Consider the following 12,800-nt stretch of genomic DNA (forward strand, 5'->3'; position numbering starts at 1 on the left):
AGAACGCTTTGCGAATTTGCGTTCGTTCGATTTAGGAAAGAAGCTCGCGCTATAATTTCTTCATTCATCGCTCGGAGCTCCCGACAGGTGAACCGCAGCACGCTCTCCGCGAAAAACTTGGCATCGCTTCGGTCATCGATCATCGATCATCGATCACTGATCACCGGGATCAGCTATTATTTTTTCATATTTTTCCTTTGTAAATTCCGTGTTCGGGACACGTTTTGCATCATGCAGCTGAACGATCACTGGCGAAAGATCGTGAAGACCTTGATCTTTGCGTTTCTATGCACTGAAATGCAAACAAGTAAGTAAAGGTTATTATATAGTGGTAAAGATCGAGCTTAATACTGGATTTGGTATATACTATTTAAACGTATTTTTTGGTAAACCTCTGGGGGTCTATAAATCGGCTTAATACTATTTTGGAAACTCTAGTAGCTAAAATGGGTGAACCATTTCTTATTATGATCCAGTAGTCATTCGAATTTAAGTATTACATCAAGTAATGATCTGAATTTAAGTATTTCAAGGCATTTAGTTATTAAAGAAAGTTCTAACAAATTCTATTATATAATTTTATGCCAGTTTTTATATTATTATAATCAATTAATCATCCGAATTTAGGTATTACAAGCCATTAAGTTACAGAAGAATATTTTAGCAAGTGATATTATACCATTTTAAAACTTGAGGAGGTCAGGGTTTTCCTATTTCAAGAGAGATATTTTCGGTATTTTAATATTACAACACACTTAGTAGTCGTAGAAAGTCCGATTCCTAACTTTCCGAGTGGTATTATGCCAATTCAAACTTGCTATTGATACTTGAATAGTTATGACATGAGAGCTAATTGTGCAAACTTCAAAAGAAACTGCAAGTAAGCAATAGAGGTACAAGTAATAGAGATACCACAAGTACCCTATGGTGTTTCAAAGAACTTTGATTTGCAATGGCCATGAATGAATGTATTAGCTCACATACTTATTCAAACGAATCAACCTCGATTTGAACTTTTTGTTCCGCTGTATTTAAACATTTCAAACATTTTTTGTTTGCGCCAAAAGTTCACCCTGATAATCAAGAGTAATTTTATATTTTGGACAGTCACGATTTCTAAAATTAGGCTCGAGATAAGGAATGTTATTACAATGCCAGCTCCTGGTTCTTAAAAAGCTGTGCTTACTGTGGATTTCGATAGGGAGGAATTTAAAGTGCCGACGCATTTAGCATATCCACCGTACTTTGGCATAATCCCACGACTATCCAAATCGCTGACCGCCTCCAGTGCGTCACTCCAAATTGAGCAATTGGCGATCTATAATCGCGTGATCGTCTCGAGCTTCCGGGGTGGATGGGGTAGAGTGGGTTCAGTGGGTTCGATACGATTGGGCTTAGTCGGCCCGTGGCCGGGGCTCTAGATACCACACTCCCGGTATCATATCTGCGATCACGCCGGGAACCACGGCGGTGGCCTGATCGGGTCGAATCCGGGACTTGTGCACCGGGCAGAGAAGCTATCGCCATATCAGGGAGTGATCGGGGCGCTGACCAGGCGTCAAAGTTTGCTGATATCTGCTGGGTGATAACGGGGACTGCACTCGGAGACTGTTTCCATGGGGGGATTCCGATCGGATCCCGATTGCTTATCAGGCTTTCGGATTAACCTTCACGGCGGCTCACTAATTTTGCACGTTCTCCATCCCCGGCAGCCTATACCCATCGTGATCTGGCGGCCAAACGTGGCATAGGCCTGGCCGAAATGGATGCCATTGCAGCGGCGACTGGAGAGGATCGGTTCCGGCCGAAAATGCCAGCCCCACACCAGGCATCCATAAGATTGTTGGCCCTGGAGCGGGATTACTTCGGCAAGGGACACATCTGCTCGGGCGCCTTGGTGGCGCCCTCTGTTGTGCTCACCGTCAGCAGCTGCATCTTCAGGTAGGTCACAGGCAGCTTATAATTCCCAACTTGTTTTTCTGAAAGTTGTAAAATTGAAGGCAACACAAAACAAAATCTAATATATAATAATGTTACATTATTTTAATTACAGTCAGGTGAAGAAGAACTACTACCATCCTTCGGAACTGCGCGTTATGCTCGGCAACCCCCAGAGATTCGCCCCGCATGAGCGGGGCCTGTTCTTTGGAGTGACCCACATCCACCAGCCTCCCAAGGACTTGGCTCTGGCCATTTTAATGCTGGAGAAGGATGTGCCTCTGGATCAGACCCATATTCAACCAATTGGTCTACCCTCTCCTGGCACCACTTCCGTTCTGGATTCGGAATCCAGTAATCTGCTGCAGATCAGCACTTGGGGCTATGACGCCGAGATTCGCGAGCTGCACGACCTGGTGACACTGAATGCCACCCACACATCCTGCCACCAGCAGCAGAGCAAGTCCCCAAGGATTTGCGTCCAGCCGGAGGCCACCAACTCCACTCCGGGCCAGCTTTACATGGATGCAGGTGCCACTCTAACGGAGCGGGATCGCCTGCTAGGTCTGAGGAGCATTGATGGTGGCTTCGAGGACGTGGCCAGTCATGTGGAGTGGATCCTGGCCAAAATTGGAGATGGTGGCCATCAGAACAGCTCCATCTGGGGCATCCTGGGATTCCTGGTGTTCACCGGCTACGTCATCACCATCAGCAGCAAGAGCTTTTCGACCTAAGAGGTCTGAAGAGGATCCAAGGGGGCTTATGATCTTAGCAATGGGGGGAACTTAGTAAGTAAGATTTCCTAGGTTTTATAACAATGATAAAGCCAAGGAGTGTGATAATCTCTATCTGATGCTTCTTTTACCAGATTTCATGCTTAAAAACTTTAGGCATATTACAAAAAAATCTGGCATTACACATATAAGATACTTAGTATACATTGGTTGCTTCATTCCAAAAGTAATAATACCTTTTTGATTTAACAAAACTTAACAATTCATTAGTATACAAAGAGTAAACATGGCTATATACAGTAGATACAAATATACATGGCTTACAGATGCAGATTTCAACCGAGTAGGGCCTTGACCAGACTGCATTCCCTCTCCTTACCGCAGAGCAGTAGGATTGCAGTCTCTATCGATTCCAGTTTTTGGCCAGATTTCACCAGAGGCCAAGCCCAGGGGTGCTGATTCTTATAGCCAAAAGTGCGTTGCTGCCAACCGCCCACCTGATTGTAGCTGAAGAGGTAAAAGTGCTCTTCGCCCGGTTGCGTTGTCACCAGAAGATACTGCGTTTCTGCGACTTTGAAAGGGCTTAGCTGCTGAATGCGCTCGTGGAAACTCAGTTGCTGGATGGGCTCAAAGTGGTCTAACATCCTTCTAAAGATGGCTACATGCCGGCAGCCCAGGCAGCTGATCAGCAATTGGTTCTCTTGCATCTCAGCCAGATCGTAGGAGCCCTGGATTAACTGGAGCAATTTGAAGCTGTGACTCGCAGGATCCCTGGCATGGATGGCCAGGACCGGACGGTGATTGCTCAAGCCACTGGTGAGGAGCAGATCCTCCTGGGAGTCCTCAATCCTCCCTCGAATGACCTTCATTAGGCGACCATCTGCTGGCAACACGGATTGCCAGTCGGTGAGACTGCAGTTGCTCCGCTTTATCCGCAAAACACGAACCTCCTCTTCGGTGCCCAGAAGCAGCAGTACCATCTCCTCCACTTCCATTAGTTCCATGGCCTCCACTGGCTGACGCATTCCCAGCGTATGGGATTCATTCCGGCAGCTAATGCTGATCCTGCTGCGCAATCTCCGCGCCGGACGGTGACAGTGGTTCTGCACCTTGGCCCGGACATCCCCGGAGCTGAGCCGTATCAGTTGGTTGGACACACTCACGTTGGCCAGGAGCACACGGCCCTCGGGGATGAGGAGTTGAGCCCTCAGGCTCCGCCGCTGACAGGGAGCCGAATCACCCAAGGGTAGACTAACCTGGAACTCTGGAGATCCCTTCAGAGGCGGTTTCACCCAGCTAGATTGCAGTATGTCAGGGTCATGGTCCAGATAGAGCAGGCTTTTGTGAGAGCTTTGATTGCCCTGCTTCAGCAGCTCCTGCAGTTGCTCTAGGGGATTGCTCTGCTCCTCCAACGTGCGCATTCGACTGGGGCTCTGACTTCCTGCCAGGACAAGGCCTCCTGGAAAGAGTGCTCTGTCCAGGACCAGACTGTCGATGTTGTAGTCGCTGTTCCGGAAGATGCTGCCCCTGTAGCTGTCGCTAAGCTCACGTCCATTCAGATTCATCACATGACCGGGTCCCGTGAACTCCACACCTCCATGGAAGGTCTTCGCCCCTGTGATGCTCTGCGCCTGGTTGCTATGTCGCACCACTAGGTTATCCAGTGGAATGTTATTAATAGAGCGAAGGAGTGGTTGACCGCCTAACTGAAGGTTTTCAAAGCTCAGTGATCCGAATACCTCTAGGGCAGGTCCCCTCAGGGGAATGCGATGCTGCAGGAAGTACTCCAGACTCATTTCGTTCACACTCCCCAGACTGAGATCCTGTTCCACAACCAGTTGCTTGAACTTCACCGATGGCCAGGATTGCCCTTGGCCCTGCTGGTAAATACTCCCAATTGGATAACCATTCACTTCGGGACGCTCCAGTTGAAGTTTACCAATCCTGGGAGCCTGGAGGAAGTGAAGATCCGCTGCAATGGCTTCTCCACTGGACAGGCGGTACAGTGAGGCATTGAGTCGTTCTATGTCGATTCCGTTCACCAGCCCAAAGCGAGCATCCTTGTCCAGGTGAAGTGTTTTAGCCTTGACCAATCCCAGTAGCTCTTGGGGAGCTAAGATAACCTGGCTTTCGTTTGTGACAGTCCTGCGCAGTAGGGCATCTTCGGCCAAATGGGTGAAGTTCAGATCGATGGGCAGGGACTGCTTGCTTTGCAGATTCTTCAAGAAGGGTTCCTTGAGAAGGACATGTCCTGCAATGCTCTGATTTCCCACTTTTCTCACAGCATGCTGGCGCAGATAGTCCAGTGTGGATTGGTAGTGATCCTCACCATCCCAGAGAGCATCGCCGGTGACTATCAAGTTCCGCCAGGGAAGTTGCTGCACTTGCTCCACTCGTTGCCCAAGATCGCTTAGAACTGCCCCATTGGCCAGAGGGCACTTTAGACTTCCATTGAGGTTGAGTTGCTTCAGGTACAGATCTCCCTTGAGTTCCAGATCTTTGCGTGTGTCTATGAATTCTTCTGTCGGAACCCCATTCACTTGAGTCACATCCACATTGGTGGCCATCATTCTGTCGAAAGTGTAGACACCACTTATCTGCTGGGGTGTCATTCGTAGCAAGGTGTTATCCAGCAGGGAACTGAGGTCCAGTTTGTTTATGTGGGGTGCATGGAGAGCATCGTTCAGTTGGACATCCGCTGAGAAGGTCTTCGTTCCCCGTAACTCCGCATTGGCATCGGGTCTAACCAGGCGACTGAGGTAATCCTCCCACTGGATACCATTGATGTTCTGCACTTGTAGAGCCTTATCGAATCGTACATTGCCCTCGATAAGAAGTTGCTTGTGCAGCAGTAGGGGTTGTTCACTTCCCTCCGAGATCTTGGACAGCAGTTCGTCGAAGGGCAATCCATTAAGTCGCCGGAAGTGAAGATTCTCCAAATGTGGCGTTTCCGTCAGTTCCAGACGTTTCAAGGTAAGATCATGGCCAAGTAGCTGCTGCAGTGGCCATCCATTGAGACGACTCACATTCAAGTGATCCTGAACCCTTAGGTCATTAGTCACCACCAAGCGCTCAAAGCTCTTTGTCCCCCTAAAGTTCTGCGTGATGTTTGACTTAAGCACTAGTTCGGTTACTGGCAGACCGTTAATTTGATTGGTTTGAAGGCTTTGCATAGTTAGAGGAGCCTGGAAACTTTTGTGACCCGTAATATTCGCCTCCTGTCCATGACGCACTGCATCCCTAGCAATCTCCGCCAAGCGGGAGCTGTAGTCCCTACATATGATATCGCCCTGTACGCTGGCATTCATGAAGATGATGTGAAGAGTGTGATTTGGATAGTTGTGCTTGTTTTGCTGTCCCCCGCTGAGAAGATGATCTCTCAGAGGATGTCCTTCAATATAGCTGGTGGTTAGTGACGGTGTATTGACTCTCGCATTTCCAAAGGTCAAGTTTGAAAGGTTCTGGGTGAGATATGAGTTTTATAGCTGAGTCAGAGAAAGGTTCAACCTTCTTACCTGTTGTGTCTGGTTCAAAAGGTAGGTGGAATGGAGAACATTCCTGGCCAGAGATTGCTTTCCCAGGGCTACAAGTGAGTTCTCAGTATCCCTATGCACATTTCTGAGCGTCAGGGAGCCATTGATCGTGACCCTGCCCGTGTAGTACTGCTGAAGACGTTGCTCATCCTGTTCCTGCAGCTGTCTGGGCTGTTTCTGCCATTTGCTCTGATTGGCCACCTGAATGTCACCCGAAACACTCATCTGATAGATGCGAACAGGAGCTAAAAAGAAGGGGTTCTTATGACCATTCATAATGATGATTAACCCCAGAGAGAGGGACTTACTTTTTACCCAGCTATCGTTGGCACCGCGATAGAGAACATCGTGGGCAAAGTCCAGGTCATTTACCAACCAAGCCTCCAAGCGCGGAGCAAAAAAGGCTGACATATAGATATTGGAACTGATCACCTGAGCACGTCGCAGGTTGAAAAGGCGATCCACCACCAGTCCGTTGAGCAGGGTCGTCCGAAGATTGGCCACCCGGCTCCTCGATTGCATCACAAGTTTTCCCTCCAAGCGAGTGTCGCGGCTGCGCAGGAAGAGGGAGTCCAAAAAGTCATCCCAGGAGACTCCATTGATCTTGTCCACCTTCAGATGACGCACTGCACATTCAGTACGAGCAGGTTTCTCTGGAGGAATCTGGGTGCCACTGGAGTTGTGGGTATCTTGAGGAGTCAACAGTTGCTTGGCTCTTAGTGCTTTGGTCTGCAAAGGCACGTCCCTGATGGTCAGCAAAGGTGGCTCTGAAGCATCCAGGATGTGGCCTATTTATTGAGAAGTTGCAAAAATATACCATCACATAAAAATCATATTCTTTTGTGGAGTTTTCCAACTCACCTGGCATCAACTGTCCCTGGTAGATGAGGTTGCCCACTCGCAATCGTCTCACCTTGAGCTTGTCCAGCTCATCATTTTCATTTGCTGTCCCAAAAGAGCGAGTGGTTCTCCTGGTTCGGTTTTCCTCAAATCGCTGACGCAGTTCCTCCAGACGCCGCCTTAATTGTGTGGGTGTACGCAGCTGATCGTCCACCAGCTGGAGCCGCTCAATGTGTCCATTTTCCAGCAGATGCAGTGGTTTCTCCAGCTGAAGGCCTGCGTTTTGCTTTAAGGAGTTGACCAACTGTTTCAGCGTTTCTACAGAGGAACGCCGGCGCAGAAGGAGACCACGCAAGGCATTGATGGACTCCTCGAACTCATGGCGATGCAATTGCACCACAGAGAGATCTGCCAAGGAGGGGGATTAATACTTTCTCTAAAGGACAGTACCTCCAACTGACCTTCTTCTGGAGCGGCGCCCACTTGGTTCGAGACTTCCTCCACGCCTCCCAGCTGCACGGTGCGGATCAGGTCGCTCGAGGCTCTTTGGTAGGCCAGCAGCAGGAAGCTCTCATTTCGGTCATTTGTATGGGTAAGTACCCCACTTGGCTCCGACTCGCCAACGACCTGATATCCACTGTAGCAATCCAGGCGGGTCGAGCTGAAGATGATCACCTCGCCGTTGGAGCGGGCTCCGATCAGGAGCTGACCCTTTTTGGTGGCACTCAACCGCTGGAAACTCAAGTCCCTGCGAGCATGCTTGCGATAGACCACAAACTGGCCATCCACCATGCGGAAGAAAATGCAGGAAGTTGAAGTGGAGGAGCTGCAGGCGATCAGGCAGTTCCGGCCACGAAATCTGGCGGCCTGCACACTTTGGGCCTGGACAGTCAGGGCCTGGCGATGCTGCAGGGTTCGGGTGTTCCTATCCAGCTCGTAGACTGTGAGAACCAACTAACATGGGTAAGAAATAATATTATTATCATATTATATCATATTATATAATAGCATATCATAATATATCATAATGCATAATATTATATCATAATTTATCATATCACATCATATCATGATATAGTATTTAAGTTGAAATGTTCTGTATAATATATATACTTATATTTATATATATTCTATAGTAATTATAACCACACATATTTTACCTTTGATTGGGAGCCTCTTAGAGATCTCCCAAAAATGATATACAGGGGCTGACGACCAACCACTTGGAGAATGCGTATGGCGGGTAGAGTGATCTCCTCGAGGGGATTAAAGTACGTGTCCAGCCACTCGAAAGTTCTGTAAAAAATGTTTGGTAGGTATTATAAAATTATTACAAATAAATTGGTTAATATGATTATTAAACAAAATAGGATCTTTTCTATAAGTACGATCTGTCCTATAAATATTATATAATGATAAAAAATATTATTTTGTATTTTATTAGTTAATATTATGCTTTGTTAAGAATACTATTTTGAATCCTAAAACTATTGAAATAATAACTATACAAAAAAAGAGATTATAGATGTAATACGATCTTTCCTATAAATATTATACGTTAATAATATTATTTTGTACTTTATTAGATTCCAAGTAAGTTAGTATTATGCTTTGTTTGTATCCTACTATTTTGTTTCCTAAAATCATTATTGTTACAATTAAACAATATAGGTATTACAGTTTTCATACGATCATTTCTATAAATATTATATAACGATAATAATATAATTTTTATTTTCTAACAATCCCCACCTGCACTTGCTGTGCGACCTGGTGTGATTGGAGGCCACCAGCAGGAGGACCTGTTCGGCACTGGGTTTCAGGAGGTGCAGCTGGAGGAATCCTCCCGGGATGGAGAACTCCTGCAGGGGCTCGAAACTCAGCTGCGTGGCGGGGTCTTCGGAGAGTAGCAGCTCCTTGGGCAGTTGGTACACCTCCAGGGAATCCTCCAGGACGACGGACAGGAGGAGGAACTGCCGCCAGGCCACGATCTCAGCGCCGAGAGCTCTGCGAACCTTCACCTGCCCACCTAGTTTGCCCAGCGGCACCATTCGCCGCTCTCCGGTGGCCACGTGCAGCTGGTAGATCTCGGGTCCATGGAGCAGCAGCAGCAAGTCCTCCTCCGGTTCGCGGAGCACAAAGAGGGGCAGCTCGTGGCGCATTATCATATCCACAAATGGCAGACGGACTTCCGGACCGGCGGCACTGCCATTTAGCCCATTGCGACAGGCAGACGGAAGGAGTTCGGCTGCACTTTGGTTTCTGGCCACTTCTTCGGCTGATAAATCGGATTGCACTTGGCTTATATGGAAAACTAAGACACTGAATAACACGGGACACAGGTGAGGCGAGACCATTGCACAGAATTTTTACACGAGATCATAAGATCCCTGACTATACTAAACTGAGGCAATAAATTTCATTCAATGCTCAGGGCAATTTAATTTGCTTACTCCTCTTCCCTTTTCTTAACTGTTACTGAGAACCTTTTTCCTGGGAGAGCATTACTATCAGAAACAGAAAGACCTTGTGACGATAGCACCTATATCATAGGTATGTAAGAAACTGCTATAATAAGCCTATATAATATTATAATATATTATTAAATAAATAAGTGTACTCCTAAAACTTTTTAAATTCCATTTTAAGAGATACCTTTCAATAGGTAATCCTCTTTATATATAAACATATTATAACCGAAACCCGTTAATTGTAGGCATGGTAAGCTGTGAATGGAAGAAAGGGAGAGAAAGACCAGAGCTTAGGGCACCGTGGATAATATTGCATATAAGGTACGTACATATATATCATATGTATAATATATGTACCTATTATAAGTTTTATTTAATCTTTATATGGTACCTTTCAATCGGTATACCTCTTGATATGATCGGACCATTATAGTATACTTATTTTAACCAACAACCGTTGTTTGGAGGTATGGTAATGGAATAATCGGAGAGAAAGATCACAGCTTATGGCACAGTGGATGATATTGCATACATATAAGGCATGTATACATCATATGCCATGATAAGCTGTGAATGGAAGAACCGGAGAGAAAGATCACAACTAAAGGCACAGTGGATGATAAAGCATATAAGGTATGTACGTAAATATCATATGTGTGTGTTATATTATAATATTGAAAAAATAAGTATACCTATTATGGCTTTAAAATAAACTTTATTCGGTACCTTTTTTTTTTACCGATAATTGGAGGTATGTAGATATAAAGATCAGAACTTAAGGTACAGTGGATGATATAACATTTAAGGTATGTACATAAATATCTTATGGGTCTGAAAAGTTATAATATATAATGATATTTATATATATGATATTTTGATAATATTGACAAATAAGTAAACGTCTTATAAGTTAAAATTAAACTTTATTCGGTACCTTTCTTTTACCGATAATTGGAGGTATGATCTTAACACCCAGATCAGAACTTAAGACACAGTGGATGATATTGCATATAAGGTACCTAGATTATATGTAAATAAGTAATATATTTCTTTATAATATTATTCCCAACTCAAGTAAATGGTATTTTTTTGAGATTTCGGCTCAGCCTGAAGCTATGCTACGAAACACCAACATAGTGCTCCCAGGCGATATTTTCCCATGTGTCGCCTTAGTTTTCCCCGATTTTCTCGGCACTCGTCAATCAGTCCTCGCTCTCCGTTCTGCTTTCTCCGTCTGCAGTGACACCTTGGACTGGGAATTCAATTTTCTTTCGGTGGGGAGGGCAGGCACGAGGACCTAAAAATAGGGCAGACAAACTTGGAGAGTGCCTTCGACGATTCTGCCGAATCAATCAGCTTCGATCATTAGTCGAGGTCATTAAAGACATTAAACCAGGCGCGAGAGCGGGGAAAGGAGGAAGAAAGCATTTAACACGGAGGAGGGAATCGCATAAAAATAAAATATATATGGTATGTGTGTTTGGAGGGGCGGAATATTATTTCCGGGCGGAACGGGAGCCGCCGAATCACCCATAAATCCGCAGCTTTAACCCAAAAGGTGGGCGCATTTGTACTTGCAATTAATGGGGATTTAATGTATCCCTGTTAATAGGTGTACGGCAAGTCATTGCCCTCGGGGTCAAGATTTGGGGGCATCTGGTGTGAATATCCGCTGGAATATTTACTTGGCCCAAAACTGATTGATCGCAACATTGACAAGGCGTATAAACAACATTCCAGCCTTACAAAGGCACAATTGCGGTAGAAATAACAGCATAAATATTATATGGGAAATTTCTTATTTTAAAGAAATCAATCCAATTCTTAGAGATCTAATGTAATTTTTTTTTAAATAATAACAAAAGTAAATATTTTTGATTATGTCTGACTTTTTACCTCAATCTTATAAATTGAATATATTACCTTATTATCCTGGGATCTTTTAAAAAATGTATCATTCCGATTAAAATGATCCTTTGTAGTTTAAAACATAGATATGCGACTTTTTCTAGTGTTTTTACAAACTATATAGTTTTAGAAGGGATATTTATTTATTTTTTTTAAGTAAAAGTGAATTACTTTTTGATGGTTTATAATGGGTAAAGTTTGGGATTATAACATCTGGATTGGGCTAAAAAGTAAAATAACAGCACATTATATGAGTAAAAATCATATGGAAAAATTATATTATTATTAGAAAACCATCCAAGGAAAATTATTAGAAATCTATTGTAATTTTTAAGAAATTAATTTTAAAAGAAAAACTGAATATATTACTTTATTATCTTGGGGTTCTTTTAAAAATTGATCATTCCGATTAAATTAACCCTTTTAAGTTGCACTATATATGATTAAAAATAATATGTGAAAATAATATTAAAGAAAGTTCTATGAAATCTAAAGCAATTTTCAAAAAAATTAATTTTTTTTTTTTATTTTTTGAACTCGATCTTACAAACTGTTACATAACTTTATTAACTTGGGATCTATTTAAAAATGTATTATTCCGATTAAATCAACTCTTTTCCGTTCAAAAGATAGATGTTCCATTTTTTTCTATTGTTTCTACAAACTATATAGTTTTTAATGATATATCTAAGTAAAAGTGAATTACTTTTTGATGGTTAATTTTGGGATTATACCATCTGGATTTGGGCTAAATGCCAGCTGTTGTCTTGTGGTCATTAGCAGATGTTCCTCTGGTTGCGTGCTGCCAATTTGGTTCATTTCGTTTATTTTTTTGTCCTTTTCCGTTGACCATTTCGAGCAGTTGCCGTCGCGCTTTTCGTGACTAATTAGCAAATTCGCGACACCCGTTTGGGGAGCATTTTTCGCCTCCGTCGCTTGGCGTTTGGGGTCATGGGTTAAGACCCCCGTTCTTGGCCGCCGATTAACGGTTAACAGAAGCAGCTGATTGTCATGCCTGCGGCTCATCAGCGGGCTCGTAACGGCGCTTTTGGAGTGGCGGGCTCTGATTTGAGTGCTTCCCCAATGGGCCACTCTCAGGCGAGAGGGAGAGCGAGAGAGAGCACTCAGCTCCCCAGTAAGTGCTCCACTTACGCGTCACTCTCTCTGCTATTCCTTTTCCATTTCCTTTTCTCCACTCGAGAGTGTGTGAGTCACGCACCCAACCACGAAGAGAGAGCGGCACTGTGGGATGAATGGCTTATGTTTACCCTCTAACTTAAGCCATAAACGAAACTGACAAAAGGATAAAATCAGAAACTACTTACTCACATACTGTCATGATGGAAATTTTATTATAAATCTTATGAGTATTGAAC

The 12,800-nt window shown here is 44.3% G+C and overlaps 2 protein-coding genes across 2 annotated transcripts; one reads left to right on the forward strand and one right to left on the reverse strand.

Annotated features, from left to right (window-relative positions):
- The first annotated feature begins 57 nt into the window (after positions 1 to 57).
- LOC108036117 (uncharacterized) lies at positions 58 to 3,005 on the forward strand. Its single transcript, XM_017112104.3, has 3 exons — positions 58 to 307; positions 1,713 to 1,941; positions 2,054 to 3,005. The coding sequence occupies exons 1-3, from the start codon at positions 232 to 234 to the stop codon at positions 2,670 to 2,672; spliced, it is 924 nt and encodes a 307-aa protein (XP_016967593.1). The 5' UTR covers positions 58 to 231; the 3' UTR covers positions 2,673 to 3,005.
- Positions 2,984 to 9,512, reverse strand: LOC108036112 (uncharacterized). The gene is made up of 7 exons (XM_017112091.3): positions 8,798 to 9,512; positions 8,206 to 8,341; positions 7,507 to 7,999; positions 7,067 to 7,453; positions 6,514 to 6,993; positions 6,188 to 6,450; positions 2,984 to 6,133 (listed from the first exon to the last, which is right to left on the reverse strand). The coding sequence occupies exons 1-7, from the start codon at positions 9,400 to 9,402 to the stop codon at positions 3,008 to 3,010; spliced, it is 5,490 nt and encodes a 1,829-aa protein (XP_016967580.1). The 5' UTR covers positions 9,403 to 9,512; the 3' UTR covers positions 2,984 to 3,007.
- Between the last annotated feature and the right edge of the window lie 3,288 nt (positions 9,513 to 12,800).

The sequence above is a fragment of the Drosophila biarmipes genome, chromosome X (assembly GCF_025231255.1).
Source record: "Drosophila biarmipes strain raj3 chromosome X, RU_DBia_V1.1, whole genome shotgun sequence".
NCBI lineage: Eukaryota > Metazoa > Arthropoda > Insecta > Diptera > Drosophilidae > Drosophila > Drosophila biarmipes.

What these genes read in the sequence shown, in the direction of transcription:
- LOC108036117 (XM_017112104.3), top strand. Translation starts at nt 232, where the DNA reads ATGCAGCTGAACGATCACTGGCGAAAGATCGTGAAGACCTTGATCTTT. An exon ending in ATGCACTGAAATGCAAACAA is followed by an intron (nt 308 to 1,712) that starts GTAAGTAAAGGT and finishes CATCCCCGGCAG; the next exon opens with CCTATACCCATCGTGATCTG. An exon ending in GTCAGCAGCTGCATCTTCAG is followed by an intron (nt 1,942 to 2,053) that starts GTAGGTCACAGG and finishes TTTTAATTACAG; the next exon opens with TCAGGTGAAGAAGAACTACT.
- LOC108036112 (XM_017112091.3), bottom strand. Translation starts at nt 9,402, where the DNA reads ATGGTCTCGCCTCACCTGTGTCCCGTGTTATTCAGTGTCTTAGTTTTC. An exon ending in AGGTCGCACAGCAAGTGCAG is followed by an intron (nt 8,342 to 8,797) that starts GTGGGGATTGTT and finishes CATTTTTTACAG; the next exon opens with AACTTTCGAGTGGCTGGACA. An exon ending in GGGCGCCGCTCCAGAAGAAG is followed by an intron (nt 7,454 to 7,506) that starts GTCAGTTGGAGG and finishes CCTCCTTGGCAG; the next exon opens with ATCTCTCTGTGGTGCAATTG.